Genomic DNA, 25,300 nt, shown 5'->3' on the forward strand with positions numbered 1-25,300 from the left:
TGGCTCTTCCCATAAGTTCTGTGCTTCCATTGCCCTAGCATATCTTACAGGCAGAACAGATCATAGGTCAAAGGTTTTGTGGCTGGGTTGGTGCTTATGTTTCTTTTTTGGTAGCCTGAGGAGTGTCTTCTTGCACCAAAGACACTGGAATGTAGGGATGAAGGCTCAGTGTGGTCACCAGTTCAACCTCTCCATGTTCAATGAGTTGTGTGAGTGTTGTCCTTGACGATGTCAGCGGCTGTCAATCTGCAGAGAGGAACCCAGTGTCTTGGCAATAGCCTGGGTTGCTTGTGGGTGTTCATGGGAACCCCTTGGCCAACAACTCAATTGAATACAACCCAGTCCCACTACTGGAAGCCTTGTTTGATAATAAGAGATGCTCAGTTGAGACTGTCTCCCTCATTATTAGGAGACCTCATTAGGATCACCTTCATACATTTAAGGAAATTTCTACTGCACTAGGTTTCCATATCATCTCTCAAATGCCTCTCAAATTCAGTTCTCTCTCTCCACACTCTCCCTCTACCCTATCTGTATCCAGTTAGACCAGATCCATGTATACCCACTAGACCATTTCTCTATATCTAACCTCTCTGGGCCTATGGATTGTAGCTTGCTTATCATTTACTTAATGGCTAATATCCACATATAAAGTAAATATATACCATATTTATTTTTCTGTGTCTGAGTCACCTCACTCAAAATGATTTTTTTCTTGTTCCATCGTTTGCCTGCAAATTTCATGATGTCATTTTTTAACAGCTAAGTAATACTCCATTATGTAAATGTATCACATTTTCTTTATCTATTCTTCTTCTGAGGGACATCTATGTTGTTTCCAGTTTCTGTCTATTATGAATAGAGCAACAATGAACATGACTGAGCAAGTGTCCTTGTGGTAGGCTGGAGCATCCTTTGGGTATATTCCCAAGAGTGGTATAGCTGGATCTTGAGGTATATTGATTCCCAGCTTCCTGAGGAACTGCATATTGATTTCCATAGTGTCTGTACAAATTTGCACTTTCACCAACAATGGAGGAGTGTTACCTTTATTCTGCATCCTCGACAGCATGAGCTGTCACCTGTGTTTTTGATCTTAGCCATTCTGACATGTGTAAGATGGAATTTCAGAGTCGTTTGACTTTCATTTTCCTGATGACTAAAGATGTTTGAACATTTACTTAAGTCTTTCTCTGTCACTTGAGTTTCTTCTTTTGAGAATTCTGTTTAGCTCTTTACCTCCATTTTTTTTAAGATGGATTATTTGTTTTCTTGATATCTAGTTTCTTGCGTTCTTTACATATTTTGGATATTAGTCCTCTATTGTATGTGGAATTGGTAAAAATCTTTTCCCATTCTGTAGGCTGCTGCTTTGTCCAAATGATGGTATCCTTTGCCGTACAGAAGCTTTTCAGTTTCACAAAGTCCCATTTATTAATTATTGATCTTAGTCCTGCACTATCGGTATTCTGTTCAGAAAGCCTCCTGGGTCAATGAGTTCAAGGCTATTCTCCACTTTCTCTTCTGTCAGGTTCAGTATTTGCTGAGGTCTTTGATCTACTTGAACTTGAGTTTTGTTCAGGGTGGTAAGTATGAATCTATTTGCATTCTTCTACATGCAGACATCCAGTTAGACCAGCACCATTTGTTGAAGACACTGTCTTTTTTCTAGTGTGTATTTCTGGCTTCTTTATAAAAAATCAGGCGTCTATATGTGTGTGGATTTATGTCTGGGTCTTCAATTTGATTTCATTGATCAATGTGTCTGTTTTTACTATAGCTCTGTAGTACAACTTGAAAATGGGAATGGTGAGACCTCCGGCAGTTCTTTTATTGTTCAAGATTGTTTTAGTTATCCTGGTTTTTTTGTTTTTCCTAATGAAGTTGAGAATTGTCCCTTTGAGGTCTGTAAAAATTGTTGGGATTTTGATGGGGATGGTGCTGAATCTGTAGATTGCCTTTGGTAAGATGACGATTTTTACTATGTTAATCCTACCAATCCATGAGCATGGTAGATCTTTCCATCTTCTGATACCTCCTTCAATTTCTTTCTTTAAATCTTTGAAGTTTTTGTCATACAAGTCTTTCACTTGCTTGAGTAGAGTTACCTCAAGATATTTTATATTATTTGAGGATTTTATGAAAGATGTTGTTTCTCTCATTTATTTCTCAGTCCATTTGTCATTTGTATGTAGGAGGGCTACTGATTTTTGTGAATTAATTTTGTATCCAGCTACATTGCTGAAAGTGTTTACCAGCTGTAGGAGTTCTCACAGTGGAATTTTTGGGGTCACTTCTGTACACTCTCATATCATCTGCAAATAATGATACTTGGAGTTCTTCCTTTCCTATTTGAATACCCTTGATCCCCTTCAGTTGTCCTTTGCTCTAGCTAGGACTTCAAATACTATATTGGATAAGTATAGAGAGAGTGGACAGCCTTGTCTTGTTCCTAATTTTAGTGGAATTGCTTTGAGTTTCTCTCCATTTAATTTGATGTTGGCTATAAGCTTGCTGTAAACTGCCTTTATTATGTTTCATTATTGTCCTGGCTGGTTTTGTGTGTCAATGTGACACGAGCTAGAGTCATCAGAGAGGAATGAGCCTCAGCTGAGGAAATGCCTCCATGAGATTCAACTGGAAGGCATTTTCTTAATTAGTGATCAATGAGGGAGGGCCCAGCCCACGGCAGGTGGTGCCATCCCTGGGCTGATGGTCCTGGGTTCTATAAGAAAGCAGGCTGAGCAAGCCAGAGCAAGTAAGCCAGTAAGGAGCATCCCTCCATGGCCTCTGCATCAGCTTCTGCTTCCAGGATCCTGCCCTGTTTGAATTCCTGTCTTGACTTACTTCAGTTGTGAACAGCAATGTTGAATTGTAAGCTGAATAAACCCTTTCCTCTCCAACTTGCTTTTTGGTCATGGTGTTTCGTCAAAGCAATAGAATCCCTAACTAATACAAGTAAATCTCTTGTATCCCTAATCTCTCAAGGACATTAATCAAGAAAGGGTGATTAATTTTGTAAAAGGCCTTTTCTGCATCTAATGAGATGATCTGATCATGTGGTTTTTGTCTTTCAGTTTGCTTATATGATTAATTATGTTTATTGATTTTTGTATATTGAACCATCCCTGCATCTCTGGGATGAGCCTACTTGATCATGGTAGATGTTCTTTTTGATGGGTTCTTGGATTCTGTTTGCAGGTATTTTATTGAGTATTTTTGCATCTGTGTTCATAAGGGAAATTGTTTTGTAAATCTCTTTTTTGGTTGGGTCTGTATGTGGTTTGGGTATCAGGGTAACTGTAGCCTCATAAAATGTATTAGGCAATGTTCCTTCTGTTTCCATTTTGTGGAATAATCTTAAACTCGTGTATGCCGTTTGGAAAATCCCCCATGGCCTGGGTCCTTCCTCCATATTGTATAGAAGTTGTACTTTGGGAACTAAGTACTGCATGTAGGGATGGTCTTGATTTTGCTGAATCATTATAATCCCATTCCCTTCTTGAACAAAGAGTTGGTTGAGGAGCCAGGATGAGGCTGCTCAGCAGGAGACATTCTCTCAGTGACTTCCTCCTTGGGTCCTGGTGCTGTCTGGGCTCTTATGTGAACCTGCTGCTCTCATGGTAGCACCTGCTGCTCTTTCCCAGTCCTGCTCTGATTGGCTCACTGAACCATTTCCTCAGCTCCTACAACTGCTGCTGGAACCTCTGACCAGACTGTCAGCATCACTCTCCCACCCCCACCCCCAGGCATAGGACTTACGTTCTGGAAGGAACTGCGAAGCAAGCCCTCCAGAGGATTCTGAGGCATGTTCAAGTTTGAGAGCCATAGCATTCGACATCAGTTAATTTTATTTATTCTTTAACTATGCCATTGTTTGTTACTGTATGCATGATGCACACACACACTCTGGGTGTAAAATTTTAATGATAAGAGAGAGAGAGCCAAGAAGTCACCGTCTCCCTTCATCCTGTGCCTCAGGAGCCCTTCTCAGTGGTGAGTGCAGCTCCAGCTGGACGTCTGTCTATCCACACAACTTTACTATAACTTGCTATACCGTTTTCAGATTCATAGAACTTTGAGCTGTGACTTCTCTTTCTTTAAATATGATGTGTCGTGGTTAGAGCTTCATCTTGAGAACTTGTGCTGAGGGTCTGAAGGTCAAACCCAAGGGCTCAAGAGACTACACCAATGCTTCTGAGCACTTGCTGCAGTGTTGATTTAAATGTGTTCTTTAAAAGGTTGCACATCAAGCCAGGCGGTGGTGGCGCACGCCTTTAATCCCAGCACTCGGGGAGGCAGAGCCAGGTGAATCTCTGTGAGTTCGAGGCCAGCCTGGGCTACCAAGTGAGTTCCAGGAAAGGCGCAAAGCTACACAGAGAAACCCTGTCTCAAAAAACCAAAAAAAAAAAAAAAAAAAAAAAAAAAGGTGCACATCTAGAGCTTCATTTTCAGTGTGGCAATGCTGAGAGGTGAGACCTTTAAAGGGAGCCCCAGAGCTGGGAAGATGGCTCAGTGGTTAAAGTACTTGCCATGCAAGCAAGACCCAATTTTCATCCCTAGAACCCATATAAATGCTGGGTGAGCATGGCAACTCCCTTGTAATTCCAGCCATAGAAGGTAGAGCCAGGCGATTCCTTACTGCCCCTCCCCCCCACTGGCGGGGTGGCTAGTAAGACTATCCTTATAGCCAAGCTCTGGGTTTGATGGTGAGACCTTGCCTCAGAAGAATAAGGTGGAGTGAATTAGAGGAAGATTCCTGGCATTAGTTCAGGTGCCACACTTGCATGCATACATGTGCATGTGTGCTCCACACATGTACTCATACACATGAGAACATGCAGGCACACACCACACACACACACACATATGAAAAGAAAAAAAAGGAAAAAAAAAGTGGGCCCCGATGGGAGGTTCTTAGGGGGTGTGTTTTAAAAAGGGCTATAGGACCCCGGCTCTCTGGCTTCCTGTTCTGAACAGTGAGCTGTTTTTCCTGCCTGTTCTCCAGCATTGCCATCTGCCGTGAGGTGGCAGGAAGCTAGCACCAGGCTCAGCTTTCCAATCTCTGCCTGTTCCTCCCCGTCCCTCCCTCCGTCTGCCTTTCTTTCTCTGCCCCTGGTTTTCTCATGTGTCTCTGTCTTTGTCTCTCTCTCAAGTTAGCCTGCCTCAGGGATTTCAATGTGGCAGTGAGCAATGAGCTAATCCGACCTCAGGGACAGGGTAGGATGTTCCTGGGACTGGACAGGCCCCAATTGCCTGAGCGTGGAGAGCTGCCCCACTTTCTCAGGAGGGGGACATAATTATAATTTGAGTGGTGTGTTGTGGTTTATGGATTGGGTGGTCACGATAATGCAGAAGGGACCTCTGTGTCTTGGGGCCCTGGAGGTTCCAGGCAATAGGGAGAGTGGAATCAGTCTTGACCTTGAGTTATCAGTTTTGGACATCAAAGTGACCTCTGGACTTTCAGCTCTCCTGTAACTTATGAACACAAAACCCCTTTCTCTTGTCCTTAGGCCCTGGTTCCTTTGTCCCTAACTTCCCAAGCCTCACAGGAGCTTCTATAATTCACATCCCTGGGGATTTGGGGTGACAGGACAGACTTGTTGTGGTCATCCTTGCCATCAGGCTGCTCTCAGCGACAGCTGACCTCTGTGTCAGCACATGACTCCCCAGGCCAGGCAAGAGTCCTCCGAGTCTGCAGACAGTACCACAGTGAGTCATCCTTCCCAGCACTGGCTTGGCTCCCTGCCCCTTGCCTTGCCTTTGCAGCCTGCTCAGGTTCACAGCTGCAGATTGAGGTCTACAGCAGGCCCTTCCCAATACTGTGTCTCGAGTTCTTGGCTGTTAACATTGTCTTCTGAGCAGCGTTTCTCCTTTATTTTCCTTTTGCTCTGGATAAATCGACTTTTTCTTTTAAAGTCTCTGCAAATCCCTGCTCTCCCGCGCCCCATGGCTCTCATTTTATTTTGCCTCCACACCCCCTTTATTACTTTGTTGCTTTAGCAAGCTAGCTGGGTATATTCTGTCAACCTGCTTTCTGTTGCGGAAACTGTCTCCACCTCTTTGTGTTCTTGCTTTTAATGGTTCTTATTCAGAAAGCCAATTTCATCTGGTGCCCTTGAATTGTTATTTTTAATAGTGGTGCTGTTTTCCCATATTCCTTCTATTTCCCAGCGAAAGCTCTCAGCAACTGGTTTGGGGTTGTAGCTGTGTGTGGGTTGGTGGAAGGGGGTGCAGTGCCTATGAAGCCAATAGATGGCGTCAGATATTCTTCCCTGTAGCTGGAGTTACCAGTTGTGAGCCACTGGACATGAGAGCTGGGAACTGAACTCAAGTCCTCTGCAGAAGCAGTACATGCGTGCATTTAACCACAGAGCTCTCTCTCCAGCCCCTCATTTGATTATTTTTATTTTAAAGTGTGTGTGTGTGTGTGTGTGTGTGTGTGTGTGTGTGTGTGTGTCTGTCTGTCTGTCTGTCTGTCTGAGGGTGCATTTGTGGATATAAGTGAAGGTGTCCTTACAGGCCAGAAGAGGACATTGGATCTCCTGGAGCTGGAGTTACAGGTCGCTGTGAACTTCTGGACACGGGTGCTGAGAACCCAATTCAGGTCCTCCCTAAGAGCAGTACGTGCTCTTAACTGCTGAGCCAGGTCTCTGGCCCCTTCTCCCTGGTTCTCATCTAACTAAACTGAAACTCAGAGAGGATTCATGGGACAAACATCCTAAGGAAGTAAGGTTGAAACAATCACGTGGGAGATTTAAACCTCTGTAGCCAGGACATAACAAAGAAAAGAAAACTTGGGACTTCAGATTGGTCTCCTCGTAGACAAGTGTCAGATGTGAGTGTCAGATGTGGGTAATAGTCAAATCCCCTGGGCTTTGGAGGGCTGGAGGAGGCTTGGGGCTTGTAGCTCATAAAAATCCCCTCGAGAACTGGGGAGGTGACTCTGTCAGTAAAACAGTTGCCTCATAAGCATGAGGACCTGACCCATAGTCCCACAACCCACATAAAACGGTGAGGTATGGTGAAGAGCTAGGAAGGTGGGCCACGAGGGTCCCTGAGACGTGCTGACCTGCCAGATTAGCCTAGTTGGTGGAACCTAGGTCAGTGAGAGACTTTGTCTCAGTCAAACCAAGGTGGACAGTGTGCTGAGGAAATGCACTAGAGCTTTTCCTACGGCTCTTGTATGGATGTTCACACACACACACACACACACACACACACACACACACACACACACATACACACACACACACACACATACTTACTTCTATGTGCTACTGAGGGTGTTGGCACTGGCTTCAATTTGGAAAGCAATAATCTTCAATTTAGTATTGACAGTTTCCAGCAACTTCTCTTCAATCCTGACTTGTCAAGGGTTATGCTGCAGATTGAAGGTGAAGAGTCTCCACAGGTTCATGAGTTTGAATACTTGGTCTTCAGCTTGTAGTGCTGTTTGGGGAAGTAGGAAACCTTTAGGAAGTGGAGCCTCACTGGAGGAAGTGCCTCAGCAGGGCTCAGAACAGACCCTTGTTTTTAAAGTTGCCTCTGCCAGGATGTTTGATCACAGCAATAAGAGAAGCCAAGAGAGCGCAATGAGGTAATGCTGTTAACTTGACAAGATCTAGAGCCACCCTCAAGCAAGCCTCTGGGCACACCCTGTAGGGGTTATCTTGATTAGATTATTTAGGAGACAAGACCCACTGGAAAGGTGGGCAGAGTGCCCTGTTCTGGGGTCCTGCACTGAATTGAAACAAGACAGGAAGGTGGGCCCTCTGCTTCCTGACTGTGGATGCAATGTGACCAGCTGCTTCAAGTACCTGCTGCTCATGTCTTTACCACCATGATGGACTGTGCACTGGACCCATGAGTCAACGTAAGTCCTTCTTCCCTGAGGTGCTTCTGTGAGGGCATTTTATCACAGCGATGAGACCAGTAGCCACTGCAGCCCATTTGCTTTATTGTTCTGTGGGACGACTTCCATAGGCAGAGCCACTTAACTCTCAGGGGTTGGAGTGGTAAATGCTAATGAGAAGACAAGAATAGACCGACTCCATTTCTCTGCATCAGAGCATCCTTGCAGATGTAGAAATATGCTCATAAATTGATAGCCATGAGTGATGTAAAAATTCTTACATGTAATTATCAAACAAATACAGATATTATCAGTAACTGCAACTTCATGATTGCTTGAATATTTGAAATTCTTTCTTGGTTTTAGAGATTGAGCTGGTGTCCTCTCTAGCTCAGACTGGCCTGGGACTCACTGTGTAGCATAGGCTAGGTTCAAAACCCAGATCCTCCTGTACTGGAGGATTACATATATACACCGCCACACCCAGCTTTTGATAGGGGTTTGGGGAATTTAACTTGGGTTCTTGTGCTTTTGTGGACAACACACTACTAACTGACTTATCTCTCTGTCCCTAGCTATATTTTTTAATCCACATTCTAGAAACGAGCACTTCTGGACCAGCCTCCATAAAACACAGCCGTATCCCAAACACACCCATTCTGCTCTGTCTGCTCCCTACCATCCATTTGATGATGATCAAAACTCATATTTAAAGTTGTCCGTAATTATTAAGGCATATGCTCTACCTGTATTTCTGTTGATTCTTCTTCTCATCATCTTGTGGTAGCCCACATGTTCCTCTTCATTGCATTCATTTAGTTTCTGGACTCTTCCTTACAACAAGTGTCCGTGGGTGGTTAACGTAGAGTCTTCCTTTTCCCCTCCCACTTGAGTGGTAGTCTGGGTGGAAATCAGATTCCGACTGGGTACTTTTCAGCTTCAGACTTACGTTGCTGCTACCCTGTGTCTTCTTGTGTTTGGTGTTGGAAGAACTTCAATGCTCTGCCAGGCTTTATCTCTTTGTAAGAAACTTAGCTTTTTCCTCCCACTCACGTAATACCTTTTCAGAAGAAAATTATAATTTGATCCATAGAAACTGTACATGTTGGGGGGGGCTGTGAGGTGCACACAATGTTCCAGTCAAGGTAAGTGTCTTCAGTGCCTCAAACATTTTTCTCAGTGGTAGAAGCATTCAACATTCTTTCTTTTAACTTCTTTGGTTTTGGTGTTTGTGTTTTTTTGACAGGGTCTCATGTATCCTAGGTCTTGAACTTGCTATATAGCTGAGTTTGACCTGGAGCTTCTGGCCCCCTGCCTCCACCTCCTGAGTGCTGGGATTTCAGGAGTGCACCATCATCACACCTGGCGTATACAGTGCTGGGGATGGAACCCAGGGCTTTGTGCATGCTGGGCAAGCACTCTGCCAACTGATCCACAGGATCTCACTCAGCCCAGGCTGGCCTTAAACTCACTATGTAGCCAAGGATGGCTTTGAATATCTGATCCTCTCTCCTCCACCTTCCAAATGCTGGGATTACAGGAGTGTACCACCATGCCGGTTTCTTAAAACACAGGTCTTACCACTACTGCTCAAAGCAACACCAAGATTTATCTCTTCCAAATATGCCTTAGTACCCATGGGCCAACCTTTTCTCATACCCCTTCCCACGGCTCTCCCCATCCTTAGTAACTAGTGTTCTACTCAATACTTCCAAACCCAACATTTCAGTCTCCATGTCTGAGTGGATCATGTGGTGTTTGTGCTCTGTATGTTGCTTGTTTAATGTAGCACAGTGTCTCCAGGTCTACCTGAATAGTATTTTATTATGTATATATACCACATTTTCTGTATTTGCTCATCACTTGACAGTCATTTAGGTGACATTGCATTCCTTGGTTACAGAGATTGGTAGCATAAGAACATGGGAGATATCTCTTCAGCATACTGATTTGATTTTGTATATACTTATAAGTCAGATTGCTAGACCATAGACCAGTTTTATTTTCTGGGGAATCTCCTTGTAGTTTTTTTAAAACAACATCTGAATTCATTTAGATTCCCACTAATAATATATAAGTGTTTCTCTTTTCTCTACATCTTTGCCTGCATTTGTTATTTTTCATTTTTGATAATTACAGAGTCACTGTAACTGGGATGAAGTGATATCTTGTTGGGACTTTGATTTCCATTTTTCTGATGATTAGTGAAGCTGAACATTTTTTAAAAAGTTTATTTATTTATTATATATACAGTGTTCTGCCTTCATGCATCCCTTCAGGCCAGAGAGGGCACAAGATCTCATTACCGGTGGTTGTGAGTTACCATATGGTTGCTGGGAATTGAACTCAGGGCCTCTGAAAGAGCAGTCACTACTCTTAACCACTGAGCCATCTCTCCAGCCCTGAGGCTGAACATTTTTTAAAGATTTTATTTTTAATTGTGTGTGTGTGTGTGTGTGTGTGTGTGTGTGTGTGTGTGTGCGTGTGTTGTGTGTCTATGTGGGAGTATGTGCATGCACATAAGTGCAGTGGTCTGTGGAGGCCAGAAGAGGGCATTGGATCCCCTGGAGCTGGAGTTACAGGTGGTTGTGAGCTACTAGATGTAGGTGCTGAGAACTGAACCTGAATCCTTTATAAGAGCAGCAAGTGCTCTTAGCCAATGAGCTATCTTTCCAGCCCTGTCTTAGGTTTTCTATCACTCAGATAAAACACTCTAAAAGCAACTTGGGGAGGAAAGGATTTATTTCACTTTACATCTTTTAAGTCCATCATGAGGAAAGCCAGGTCAAGAACTCAGGGCAGGAACCTGGAGGCAGGAACTGAAGCAGAGGCCATGGAGGGGTGCTGCTTACCGACCTGCTCCTCATGGTTTGCTCAGCCTGGTTTCTTATAGCACACTAGCCCAGGGTTGGTACTGCCCATAGTGAGCTGGGCTCTCTCACATCAATCATCAATCAAGAAAATGAACTATAGGCTTTTCCACAAGCCAACCTGGTGGGGCCGTTTTCTCATTTCCATTTTTCCAAAATGATTCTAGCTAGTGTCAAGTTGACATAAAACTAGCCAACACAAGCCTCAACATTGTCTTTACAATAGTCATTTTAACTGGGGGGAAAATGTTATCTCATTATTGGGGTCTTGATTTGACTCTCTCTGATGATGACTGATATTGAACATTTATCAGTTGACTATGTGTATGCTTTTTTTGAGAAATGTCTATTTTGGTACATTGTCCATTTTAAAATAATATTATTTATTTACTTATTGTTCATTAAATTGTTTGAGTTCCTATGTGTTTTACATTATCAGCCCTCATCAGATGTACAGTCTCCAGATGTTCTCTCCCATTCTGTAGGTTATCTCTTCATTCTGCTGATTGTTCCTTCTTCTTTGCAAAAGCCTTTCAGTTTGAAATAATCTCATTCCTGTGTTTTTGCATCTGTCTCCTGTAGTTTTGGTGTCTTATCAAAAAGCTCACCACTGAAACAACACCACAAAGTATTCTACACCAGGGTTTTCTAATACGGGTCTCAAGTTTCAAGTTGAATTATTTTGAGTTGGTTTTTGTATATGGTGGGAGATGGGGTTCTAGTTTCATCCTGCAGTTTCCTCCCAGCATTTACAGAAGAAAGTTCTCCTTCTCTCATGTGTTCTTTGCATCTTTGCTGAAGATTGGTATGCTGTAGGTGTGTGGGTTATATTCCACTGTCTCTAGTTGTTCCTCTGTCTACTGTTTTGATGATTATTGTCTTTGTTAGGGTTATTATTGCTGTGATGAAACACCATGACCAAAGTAACTTGGGAAGGAAAGAATTTATTTCACTCACAGTTCCATATAACAGTTCAGTATCAAAAGCAGTGAGGGCAGGCACTCAATCAGGGCAGGAACCTGGAGGCAGGAGCTGGTGCAGAGGCCATGGAGGGTGCTGCTTACTGGCTTGCTTCACATAGCTTGCTCAGCCTGCTTTTCTATTGAACTCAGGACCATTAGCCAGGGGGATGGCACCACCCATAATGGGCTGGGCCCTCCCTTATCAATCACTCATCAAGAAAATGCCTTACAAGCTTGCCTACAGCTTGATCTTATGATGGTATTTTCTTAATTGAGGCTTCCTCTTAACTGATGACTCTACCTTGTGTCAAGTTGACATAAACTAGTTAGTACAACTGTAACTTTGTAGTATATTTTGAAGTGGTCAGATACGATGATGTTTACAGCTGTTTTCTTTTCACTGATGATGACTTTGCTGTCTGGCTTTTTCTTTTCTTTCTTTTTTTTTTTGGTAGTTCCATATGAATTTTAGGATGTTCTTCTACGGGAATGTGACTGATATTTTCACATGGACTGCATTGAATCTGAAGAGTGCTGTGGGCAGTATGGACATTTAATAATAATTCTCTTTCCCATCTATAAACAAGGGATATCTTTCAGCCTTTATGTGTCTTCTTCCATTTCTTTCATAAACATTTTATTATTTTCAATGTAGAGATTTTTCATCTTTTCAACTTTTTTGGAATTTTATTTTTGATAACTTATAAATGTCTTTGGTGTGTAGAAAAGATACTGATTTTATTACATTGATTTTGTATCCTGCTGCTTTGCTGAATTTGTTATCAATATTAATTATTCTCAACTTATTATTCTAGTAGGGGTGTGTGTGTGTGTGTCCAAACAGTGACAGTTTGATTCTTCCTTTCCAACTCCAATGTGTTGTATTTCTTTGTCTTGCTGATTGCCCTGGTTGAGACTTCTATCTCTATGTTGAACAGCAGTGGTAAAAGTGCACATCTTTACCTCGTCCCAGACTTTAGTAGGAATGTGTTCACCTTTTTGACACTCCACATGATGCTGTCCATAAGCTTTTAGGCTGCTTCCCTCTTTCTCCTGAGGTGAAGCTATTGGTACCACATATTCATGAGTGAATGTTTCTTCATATTTTCTTTGGGAAAATACCAATACCACAGTCTGTCTCTAACACCAAACATTTTATTTCATTAATTAATAAATTAATTTATTTTTATGGTATTGGAGGTTGAGCCTAGGGCCTCACATGTGCTAGGTAAGTAAGTGTTCTATCTCTAGCCCTTTTTAGTCATTCTTTTGAGGATTCATTATTACCCAGGCTGGCCTTGCATTCACCGTGTTGCCCAGCAGGCCTTGTGATCCTCCTGCCTCAATCTCTGAACTAGTTGGGATTCCCTTCATAACAGCAGTGACAGTGTTCTTGTATCTCTGCTACATTGTTTCCTGTGACATTCTCACAGTGCTGCTAATGTTAGACCTGGTATTAATGTCACCACAGTGGTGACTGCAGTGTTCCTACAGTTCCCGGGCACCAGCGAGCTTGGCATTCATAGTCGCCCTGGGTAGTGGACTGTGTTCATGTAACTGTTGGACATTGGGCATGCTTTTCACATAACTCTGCAATGCAGTTTGGCATCTGTGGTGACTTTGATAATGGTGGTCATCACATAAGTGTGCGACATTTGCCCTGTTAGTCACAGGAACAACATTGGATTCTGTAGTTACATAATTCTGTAGTACTTTGAAAAAATGTACATCTAAATGAAATGATGATGCTAGTAGGTTTCAGGAAAGTCAAATGTAGTGCCAGTCTAGGCGCTTGGGATGAGAGTTATGATTGTGTGTGGAAGTGGATGTGCAGATGTTTGGGTACATGTGTCTGCAGGTGCATGTAAACATACATATGTGTGCATAGAAAAGTCATTGATTTGGGGTGTCTTCCTCAGTCACTGTCCACCCCAGTTTTTGAGAGAGGGTCTCTTATAGAACCTGGAGCTCACAAAATCAACTGTGCTGGCTGGTCAGCAAGCCCCAGGGATCCTTGTATCTCTGCATTCCCAGAACTGAGATTAAATGTATGTTCTGCCATGTTTGGCTTACCATACATGGATCTGGGGGACCAAACTCAGGTCCTTGTACTTAGAAGGCTATCACTTTAATGCCTGAGCCATCTCCCCAGCCCAGAGAGTTATGGTTTTGGTCAAGACCAAATGATATATCAGCAGTGGTGGTCTAACAGAATAGAATTCTGGCATTGGCCTTAGAACTCACATGATTCAGATGGTACTGGTTCTGTAACCTTGACCTTGGTGCTGGTGCCGTGGAGGGAGGAACAGCCACATTTGTAGGTGGAGAGACTTTCAGTTTTGAGAAGTGGGTCAAGTGTTACATAAAGTTACATAACAACAGATGACAAAGTCAGGCCCAAGTCTGGGTTTTCTGCAGAATGCAAACAAACTCCTTCCTGTAACACACTGAGGCATATTCAGTCGAATTTGAAGGTGTCTGTGTCTTCTAGCTCTCCTAGGGCTTAGAGCAGGCACTGTGCCCCTTGTCGTGACTGTAGTCACAAAGTCTGTCCACCTGCGCATGCTTATGAGGGAGACTGACCTAAGTTACACACTGCAGTGTGTGCGTTTGAACCTCTGGAAACTTGTGGTAAACAGTAAAGAAGGCTTTCTGCCAGACTGAAGTGCTCTATAGTGTACTCACAACCCTATAAACATATTTATTAGATAATACAGGTGTCCTGGTTAGTTTTATGTCAACTTTATTCAAGCTAGAGATATTTGGAAAGAGGGACTCTCAATTGAGAAAAATGCCTCCCTTGTAGGAAAGTCTGTAGGGCATTTTCTTAATTAGTGATTGATGAGTGAGGGCCCAGCCTGTTGTGGGCAGTACCACCCCTGGGCAGGTGGTGCTGGGGTATATAAGAAAGCAGGCCGAGCAAGCCATGAGAGCAAGCTAGTAAACAGCACTCCTCCATGGCCTCTGCATGAACTGTTGACTCCTGGCTCTTGCCCTGTGTGAGTTCCTGCCCTGACTCCCTCAGTGATGGACTGTGCTGGAGAACTGTCAGCTGAAGTAAACCCTTTCCTCCCCAAGCTACTTTTGGCCTAATGTGTTTTATCACAGTAATAGAAATCTAACTAAGACAGAGGGTTAGCATTAGTGAAAGTGTTTGTTGTATAGTGGCCAAATTCTTTCTTTAAAATTTTAAGAACTAGCCAGGCAGTGGTGGCACATGCCTTTGATGCTAGCACTCAGAAGGCAGAGGCAGGCAGATCTCTGAGTTCAAGGCTAAACTGGTCTACAGAGTTCCAGAACAGCCAGAGCTACACAGAGAAACCCTGTCTCAAAAACCCCTCCAAAATTATTTAAGAACCTTTAGAAGTCTTGTACAGACCCAGAAATATGATGTTTGTATTGAGGGGGAGATCCTATTGAAAATATGTTTTAATAACATTAACATAAACATTTAAGATTTCCAAATCTTACAGTGTGTAAGGTATACTTCAATAAAAGCTTTGAAAAATATACATCTAAAGAAAATGGCAATGCTAACAGGTTTTATGAAAGTCAGGGATCTGTCAATTTGGGATGTTTGCTAATAGATAGAAGTTTAGGTTTAGGGTTTTAATAAAAACACAGTCATACCTAGAATTTAAATCATCTTATATTAAAATTATTTATTCTCTCTCTGTGTGAGACAGACAGACAGACAGATATCAAGAGCATAGCTGTGTGCATGTAGGGGTCAGAGGACAGCTTGTAGGAGTTATATCTCTACCCTGTGGGTCCCAGGGATTAAACTCAGGGCACAAGACTTGGAGGCAGACACCTTAAACCATTAAGCCACCTCATCAGCCCCATCCCCTTGAATTTAAAGGTACAATGCGATGTAAGAATGTATATTGCTTCCCCAACCCCTCTGACATCGTTAGGACTTTTCTCTTGCTCTCAGTTCCTAGGGCTCATGAACTATTTTTTCCCCTTACAGTACTTGGGATGCATTGAAGTTCTGCGCTCAATGAGGTCTCTTGACTTCAGTACAAGAACTCAGATTACCAGGTAAGCTCTCCTGAAAGTAGACTCCTGTGATTTTATCTTTGAAAGGAAAGCTCTCAAAAGTTTACATCCTAGGACTTTCTAGAAGAAAGCCTGACCCTTCTGACACTGGAGGCTGGTAATGGACTCAGTTCTCACAGTGTGTTAAAATAGGTGTTAAAATATAGTTGTACCTGTCTATGTGTGGAGAGATACCTCTCATCAAGAGCACCATGATGGACACGTGACCCTTCTGGGGTCTTTTTATAATGAAGCTGCAAACATAATCATAATTAAGGGGTAACTTTGGTGTTCATGTTTGTTTCCTTAATCTAGGAACCACTAATGCAAGATCAATACTAAAATTACCAAACTATATTATTTCTGAAAAACAAAGACCAAGACATCTAGAGTGTTTCCAACAGTGCACAGAGAGAACAAATTCACGGGGTTAGATGTAGAAATATTCATGGGGTAAAATCACTTAGGAAGGAGATTCATTTTTGAAAATATTTTATTTCAATTAATATTTTAGGTCATATAGAAAATATTGGATTTCATTATGACATCTTATTTGATTTTTACTAATATTTTAGTATAAAAATACTGGACTTCATTATACTGTCACCTGTGCATGCTAATTTGCTGTGTTCCTATCCACCTCCGGCCCCTCTCCTTTCTCCCTCTTTCCCTTCTCACTTGTCCTCTTCTCGCCACAAATACTCTTTCTACTTTCATGTTGCATGTATTTAAATCTCTATTCTGCAAATGAGAGGAAACATGTAACTTTTATTTTCTCCCCAATTGCCCTTTCTTGTTCCACTTGCCCCCTCCCCTGACATAGTGCCCCCTTCCACTTCTCGCTCTCTCTCTCTCTCTCTCTCTCTCTCTCTCTCTCTCTCACACACACACACACACACACACACACACACACACACACACACACGCACGCACCATACTTGTGTTAGTCTGGCTTATTTCGCTTTACACAGTGGTCTCCAGTTCCATATATTTCTCCTACAAATAACATAATTTAAACTATTTTCTATGTGTTTGCTACATATGGTGATTTCCAGTCATGTCGCAGAGGAGGACAACAGAGGCTGAGTGACACAGCAGTGCTTCTGTGGCCAAGGGGTCTCTGTGGCATTGACAGTTATGGAATTGCTCGAATATCCTCCTCAGAAAATGGCACCTGATTACTTCACCCAGATCACTGTGTTGTGCTTCTCTGAGTCAGGAAACCAAGTCTGAAGGTTTAAGTCACCACATGTAGTCATTAATTGTTATGTCCACACCTCTCTCCTGAGTACTGTCGTAAAGCCTCTTCCTCCTCACCAAAGAAGTTCATGGTCAAGAGATGACATTTCTCTTCTCCCTAAAGTAACTCAAGACAGGTGGTGGGAACATGCCAGCATCGGTGTTCTGAACCAAAGAGGGAAGGAATTATGTTTGAAAAGAGAAGTCTGTTCCCTTGGTCACTCATGCATTCACTGTGCTCACGACTGCAAGGACCATAGAAGGGTGGCGTGGCTTTCGTCAGGGGAGGGCGAAAGAGGCAGAGTGAACTTCACTGACAGGCTACAGTTCTTATCAGGGCTTCTGAGGGACTTGGTCATGGGGCTGGGGACTTTTCAGAAATGTCAGAATATGGGTTAGGGCATATGGTGTTAGTGGTTAAACCAGGAGGGGCAGGAACAGTATTTGTGGTGACTTTGGGGAAACAGTCACAGGAAAGAGAAACCCATTCAAGCTGGAGTGGGGCTGCCTTTAAGATAAAAGACAAGGCTGTCTTAGTGTTCTACTGCTGTGAAGAGACACCATGATTATGGCAACTTTTATAAAGGACAACATTCAATTCGGGCTGCCTTACAGTTCAGAGGTTCAATCCATTGTTGTCATGGAGGGAAGCATGGTAGCATGCAGGCAGATGTGCTGGAGAATGAGCTGAGAGTCCTACATCTTGATCCACAGGTAGCAGAAAGAGAGAGAGACTGGGCCTAGCTTGAGGATATGAATCCGCAAAGCCCACCCCTCCAACAAGTCCACACCTCCTCCAACAAGGTCACATCTCCTAATCCCTCTCAAGTAGTGCCACTCACTAATGACCAAGCATTGAAGTATATGAGCCTATGTGGGCCATTCCTATGCAAACCACAATGGGTATGTTCACTTTCTCTCACTGACAAGGCATACACTGTCCCATCAAGTGCAGAGTGATTCCCACTGCCTAGGGATGTAGGAACTGTGTGTGAAGTTCACATTCACCTGTGTGGTGGTTGTTTTTAAAGGGGATAAACTCTACAATTGTTTCCACCGGGTTTCCTCTTGGGATTTCTGAGGCACCTTTGTGCCATTGATGTATTTATTAAGTTATGCCATTTGTGCTGCTGGGTGATGTGGGCTGTCTACTCTGCCAGGCTGCCCAGGGTTGAGCCAGATGTCACACAAATGACTGAGGATCATTTAAGGGACACAGACTGAGCCCTGCTCCTCTGGGGTGGTAGTAAGGGGAGCAGGTGGGGTAGGGGCACAAGCAAATAATTATGGTTTTCCCTTGGGTGAGGATTTTCTTCTTGGGGACCTGTGGGTAGAATCCAAGAGGACAGAAGCACTCACCCTGTAAAAGAAAGCAGATGGAGCTGACCCTGGTGGATATGGAGGTAGGATGCCTTTCTCCAGTCCCATCCCACTGTGTAAAAATGCTTCAGTACAACAGGGCAAGTGGAATATCAGACAAGGACTCAGACAAGGTGGTGTCACATCCAAGGTTGCAGCAGTATTGCCTTGGGTTTCATTAGACTCTTGAAAGTTATGTTGTTGACCTCTGTGATGCTCCCTATCCCTGGGATATCATCGCTGTTATGGGGCATGTTTCTTAGTGACGTTAGTTCCTGGAGCACACTCACACAAAACTAAAAAGAAGCTGTTTGCATCCAGAGGAATAGTCTGCCCTGCCTTGTGGATTCAGCACAGTGTGGAGCTGTTAAGGCCTTACTAGTAACTAGGTGTTAACTGTGCCTGCCTCCCTGGTTAAATACTTCCTCCAGAATTTATATAGCAAGGATATTCTTGGGAGGTTTCAGGGAAACTTAGCTTGGTCAGAATATATAGACACTAGGTGAACTTGTTTCTAAAAGTATTTCAGTCATGATATTTATTTAATTAAATCCATTTTTGTAAGCAAATAACCTCTATGCATCTGCTTTACTGCATTTTAAAATATAACTTAAGATTCTTGCCCGTATATTATTTGGAGGTACTGACAGTGGTACCACATGCCTTTTTCAAGATAGATTTAGTTTTGTTCTGTTCCTTGGCAACTGAGTTTGTTTATTGTTTTCTTTTCAACAAAAGTAGGCATTGATTTCCACTAAAACATGACTTTTAACTGTTTTCCAACTAAAACATAACTTTAAAAAATAAGTTTAATTGCTTCTAGACTTAGCGGCTCAGTGGCTGTCAAAAATCCTGTACTCCCGATACCCTGGTTTAGGGGAACTGGAGTGATATATTCACTCCAATCCTGCCCACTGTGCTGAGATGGCCTGGTTATAGGGCCCTTCTCTGCAAGGCCAATTTTGATCTGAAATATTGAGCTTGGTTTGTATTTGAATACCTAGTAAGAAGGGGACCAGGATGATACAGGAAAAGGCCTGGTCATAGGAGCTCCTGTTGGAGTTTATTTAGTCCTGTTGCTAAGATGTTATTCATCACAGTGGGCACAGGACTGTAAGCGAGTGAGCGTCCACGGTATGAGGGGCAGCAATATTGAGTCCCCCACACCCTTGTGTTGATAGGATGTACAGCGGAGCTAAAGACTTCAGTGCTTGTGGAGGCTTGTGGGAGATTCTGCAGAGAAAACTGCTTCCCACAGGGTTCCTTCTCAGCAGGCTCAGAGAGCACAAGTCCTCTGCCCTCCCCTAAATGTAACCTTGTCCAGCAGTTTTAGAATAGAGCATTTGTGCCCCCACTTCCCACGTTTGTGGATGGGAAGTGCACTTTGCAGTTTCAAAGAAGCCCCACTGCAGGGGACAGTGAAATTTGTTCTTAATTTTCCAAGCTAGCTCAGCAAGCTGATGACCTCACTTCCCTCCACTCCCAACTATGATATGATCTCTGCCTGCTCTGTGTCCCTTGAAGAGCTCAAGGACCAAGGATGGGAACCAGGACTGATGTCACCTGGTTCCCAACAGGAGGTCCATTGGAGGTCTCCACATTTATCTATGCAAGGCTGTCAGGTTTCCACACTGGCCACTGTGACCACAGAGGTGGGATACTGGCCCTGGCCTCAAAGCTGAGATCTCCTTATCTGTACTGCTGGAACTGCACGACAGTATTTCCTGGGTCAGGGGGCCCTGACCTCATCTGGTGGGGACTCCTTCTGGAGAAGGTACTATGGAGTCTGGGCTTGTGCTCATGACATGGCTGTGAGTCTGCTCAGAGTAGCTCTGCTGGCTGAGAACTGCAAAGGGACAAGAAATGTCCTTGGCCACTTGTGTTAAATTCTGTCTGTCACTGGAAGTTCTCCTAAGGCCAATGTTTGGACAGAGGCAAGCTATGACTATCTGCACTGTACAACTAAATCCAGAGTCCTCAGAGAGGTGGCACTTCCCCAGCCATGTTACAAAGGCCCTAACGATGTTTAATCTTGACTGTCACCTTCAACTGTTGTTCAGAGGTCATACCCTAGATGCACAAGATGCCAAGAGTGTCTGTGCAGGCCCCAAGCCAGACATACAGGACAGTAGATTGGGGAGTGGTCATCCGCCCGAAGCAAGGACCTCCCTTCTCTCCTCGTTTTCATTTTCAAATCCATGGGATTTAGAATTGCCATGGAAACACATCTCTGGAGGAGACACTGAGAATGTTTCCAGATAGGTTTAACTGAGCAGGGGAGACCTACCCTGAATATGGGCAGCGTGGCTTGGGGGTTCTAGACTGAACAGAAAAGAAATTGAGTTGAGCACCAGCATTCATCTCTCTCTGCTTCTCAACTGTGGGTGCAGTGTGACCCGCTGTCGCACACTCCTGCTGGCCTGCCATTCACCGCAGTGGACTGTGCCACACCCCTTCTTAAACTGCAAGCCCAAACACAACCTGCTCCCCTCAAGTTGTCTCTAGTTAGGTATTTGGTTATAGCAATGACACAGCCTCTCTCCCTAAGAATAATCACTGAAGTCACACATGGATTTCTGGTCACGAAGGATCCCATTCAACTCCCTGCCATGCTGGAATGAATCTTTACTGTCTGGTTAGCTTCCTCTCCAGGTCTTGTGCTCTTGTGCCCTCAGCCACATGTGGCTTGCTAGAGTCTTGAATGAGTTTCAGGTGATTGATGAGATGTTGTCCGGGGTCCAACATGAAGCTGCATCTCTAAACTCTGGAAAGGGAAGCCATTTGATGCATTTTAGTTTTTTTTTGCATCCCTTATTTAAATGAGCCCACAGACCCCTGTCAGGCTTGGAGTTTTGCGTGCAATAATCAACATATACCACGTGGGCTTTGTGGTGGCCCAGCCCTCTGCAAACAGGAATTTGGATTTGAAACAGGAAAATTGGGAGAGTCTCTGCTCTGGTAAAAGCTGTGGAAGTAAAGCATCTTCCTTTCTTTTTCCTCTATCCTTGCTCAGGGTACTGGCTGGGGTTTCATAGACATTCCTCTGGGTGCTAATGTACATCTGTGGGTATCTGAAGTACTGTCGCTGGGTATGGTACCAAATACATGCAGTAGAGGTACCCACAGGCACATGATCAGCCATGATTGAGAGATCTGGTGACTAGCTGGGACATGGAGTCTTCTCATGCTAGGGGTATGGATTAGAAGGTGGAGGTGTGAACACATGGTATTGATCTGAAAGAGAGATACACCATTGCTAGTTATAGGGGTATGAATGTGAGTAAAGAGCAAGTAAGCCCTGGCCATATGAAAAGCGAGCAGAGGCCTGGATAGTGTTTTTGAGAATGGCAGTTCTCTGTGTACTGGGATGCAGCCTTCTCTATCTGTCCCTTTATGCACACGATCTCCTCACACCTGCCTCTGTGTATGTGTGGCCTGCTCACATCTGCCCCTGTGTGGGTGTGGTCTCTTCACATCTGCTTCCACGGGAACAATTCCTCTCCAACTGAAGGAGGATGTGCCAGACCAGACCCCAGCATGGTGCCTCCACTCTGTCTTCCAAGATTTCACCTGGAAAGCTCCGCCTGCGGGTTCTCACATTCTCCAACCCCAGGTAAAACTTCTACTCCACGGTCTTCAGATCTGTGACTCCAGCGTTCTCATCCCCACATCCCACCCTACCTCTCCACCTTCGCTCTGCTGCTTCCTGAGGCTGTGTGGACCATCACCACACACCTGAGGGGCAGGGGCAGGGCAGGCTGCACACCAGCCATCCTGACCTGAGGGCTCACCCCACTCATGACATCCTCTGCCCCCTGCCACCTCCATCTCACTGTTTGTGTCACGTGGACATCAGCTCACAGATTCATTTGGGCCCCAGACAACGCAGGGCACATTTACTAACAAGAGATCTGTGTTGTTCACAGTGGGTTTGCTTTCCTCAAGCCTCATCCTCACTAGGAGTCTGTCTGTAAGTGGAAGACGGAGGACAGGAAGAAAGGGCAGGTAAGGCCCGGGCCTGGGGGAGCCTTAGGGGTTATGTGGTCCCACGACACCTCTGGTAGGTGCTGAACATCTTTTATCCAGGCCTCCTGTTAATTATTTTCTCCTGGAGGTGAATGGCACCAGCTCAGTTAAGTGGGCAGGAATTACTACAGGGCTTCATGTCCCCAAAGCCATGGTGACGGGGCTGAACCGCGTTAGGGTTAGGGTGGTTTTCTCATTTGACAGACACTGGGTGAGGTAATACCAAGGAGTATTGCCTTCATAAACACACCACACAAAGCATGTTACACTATGTACTCGGACACCATCACGGTGTAGCTGATGAAGGGGACCCCTGTTCCCCTGCTCCCTTAGGTCTGAGAAGGATCACATCACTACTTCACCCTTACAAGTAGACTAGTCCATCCCTGTATTCCAAATTTCCCTTTTCACTACAAAACAAACAGCTCCCATGTTGATTGCAGTTAGCTGAGCCAGAGAAAGGAGCGAGTCTATTTTTACAGCTTCTCTGAAGCTGGCTGAGCTAAGAATGAGGGGAGAGAATACCAGTGTGAATCGGCCCTCGCTGCCCCCGTACACTCCGGCGGCTCAGAGTGGCTGTCGCTGGATTGGAGCCCTACCTGCTCATTCTGAGTGTGCTTGTTCTAAAATGTACTTCCAGCCTGGGTGTCTCACAACCCTCCTGAGGGCAGGACGGCACAGGGCGGACTTAGCGTTTCCATGTTCGGTTTGATTTCTCAAAAGTCACCTGTGCCTGTGTGTGCTCCGCCTTTGGAATAAAACTCAGTTGGCACTGGTACACTGGCCCTGAGCAGCTAGAATGTTTGTGTGCTCTTGTCTTTCCCATTTATTGATGTTTACATTTAAGTGTGTGCCAAGCACAGGGGGTGTGGTGGAGAGCCTCAGGGGCCAGGTGTTCAGGGTAGTGGGCTGTATGTGCACTCATGAGGCTGAGAGGATGCTAATTTGGGAATGTGGAAGAGGCTTCCCTCTTGATGGAGTTGAGTCCAGGGGCACTTCTCAGAAGAGGAAGCAGTGAACCCTGGCAAGTTTCTCCACCAACCTCATCGAAGAGAGAGCATGGTGGCAAGTGCTTGGACCTGACTAGGTGGGAACAGGCTCACTCATTGAACCACCCTCACTGGATACACATGATTGTGCTAATCCATTCTGGGCAGAACTTCCAACTGGTACCCAGTGAGGGTATGAGTCAGCTTCAGAGACCATATAGTACATGGCCCTCCAGAGACCGTATAGTACACTTGCCCTATGCCTTGATCTTAGGACACCAAACAACCTGGGGCACAGGTACTTGGGTTCTGCCCTGTAGGCCTCATGCTGTTCTATGTTGTGTTCAGCCCCTTGGCTATGACATATGCTACCAGATTCTTTGTGAAAGTTAGGCAATATATTGCTATGTGGCAATGTCCAGTACAACCCTGGCAGATAGTAAGGACCCACAAGATGTTATCTTGATTAAACTTGTAGCTGCATGTGTTTATAATATGTATACTTCCCTCAAATCACCAATAGATTCCAAGATATGGTATGGGGAAGCTCTTAGGAGAATGTACAGCAGCCCCATGGAAGCTGAGTCATGGAGCTCCCATACAGTGTCTAGGCAGCTTGGCTGACTAGAGGATCCTTTCCCCAGAAATCCTTACTGCTTATATAGCCTTAGGGTGTGTGTGTGTCTGGGGAGTCTTGTGAGTCCTGTAAGTTTTGTTTACTTCCTGAGTCTTACGAGTCTCTCTCCCACCCCCAGAGCAAACAGTTTTACATATGTGGGTAGAACTGGATCCTTGGACTGGCATGGGTGTTGGCAACTGGATGAGCTTGAGCTACTAAGACCAGAAAAGGAAGAGTGGCTGGTTGGGGCATGTTCATGCAGAGAAAGGGTGAAGCCCATCAGAGCAGCTAGACTTTGAAGGTTATACCCATTCCTGGTTCTGGCCTGTTCTCTTGGCAGCAATGCGAAGAGTCTCTGGCATACACTCCTGACACCATGAATTTCCCCGGGGCCGTCTCTACTCTAATGGACTGAAGCTCTCTGGTACCATGATCCAGAAAAGCCTTTCTTCCCTTCCGCTGTCTTGGTGAGGTACTTGTCACAGTAACATGTAGTCAGCCACACCAAGTGCAGAAGAGTCGCCTCAAGATTGATTCATTTGTTATTTATTGACAGCCTAGGAAGGTGTCTCCGCCTCCTGGTGAAACTCTCTGCCTAGGAAAGGAATGGCCCATTCTAGGCTGGGGAAATGGGAGGATATTCTCCTGGTAGAGTTTGCTTCTGGAGCATGCACACTTTATGCCAGTATCACAACACAGAAGTAATTCACTTACATAGAGAAAAGATTTAGTTTGCCTCATAGTCTTGAAGGTTTTACTCCATGATTGACTGGCCCCTTCATGAGGCCGTTCATCATGGCCAAAGCATGTGGCATTGCAAGACCAGTTGCATCACGTGAGCTCAGGAACAAGAGAGGGAGAGAGGAACAGAACAAGGCTCACAAGCACCTTCAAGGACATGCTCCCACTGGTCGAAGGCCTTCTGTGAGGCCCGCCTCCTAATGATTGACACTAGGTTGGATAGAACCAAGTTGAGAACCAAGCACAGTGCCTTTGGAGGGACTTCAAGATGCAAACAGTAGGTATGAGTTGGTGTCAGGTTGTCTCCAGGGGCATCTGTGCCTTAGCTCCAGACGATGACAAGGAACCAAGGGACTCCATCTGCCCTCTGCTGAGGGGCACCGGAGGGTGACACTTCTGACCTTGGGTTCCACTTTAAGAAGGAATTGGGGGTGTGGAGATGACTGAGTGAACAAAACTACTTGTCTCACAAGCCTGATGAGTGGGGTTTGGTTCCCCTGAAGCCGCATAAACAGGGATGTGGTAGTGGCAATGTTCTGGCGCTTCTAGAGCTGTATAGGAAACAATGACGGGAAACTTCTAGAAGTGCAGGCAGCTAG

The 25,300-nt window shown here is 44.5% G+C and overlaps 1 protein-coding gene across 1 annotated transcript in view; it reads left to right on the forward strand.

The window, feature by feature from the left end:
* The window catches only part of Shc3 (SHC adaptor protein 3), a 144,026-nt gene that overhangs the window by 32,447 nt on the left and 86,279 nt on the right, over positions 1 to 25,300 (forward strand). The window contains exon 2 of the mRNA XM_052729649.1: positions 15,661 to 15,731. Within this exon, the coding sequence (XP_052585609.1) occupies positions 15,661 to 15,731 (71 nt within the window). The remainder of the gene's footprint in view (positions 1 to 15,660; positions 15,732 to 25,300) is intronic.

Source organism: Peromyscus californicus, unplaced genomic scaffold (assembly GCF_007827085.1).
Source record: "Peromyscus californicus insignis strain IS unplaced genomic scaffold, ASM782708v3 Scaffold_8__1_contigs__length_139910024, whole genome shotgun sequence".
Taxonomy (NCBI): Eukaryota; Metazoa; Chordata; class Mammalia; order Rodentia; family Cricetidae; genus Peromyscus; species Peromyscus californicus.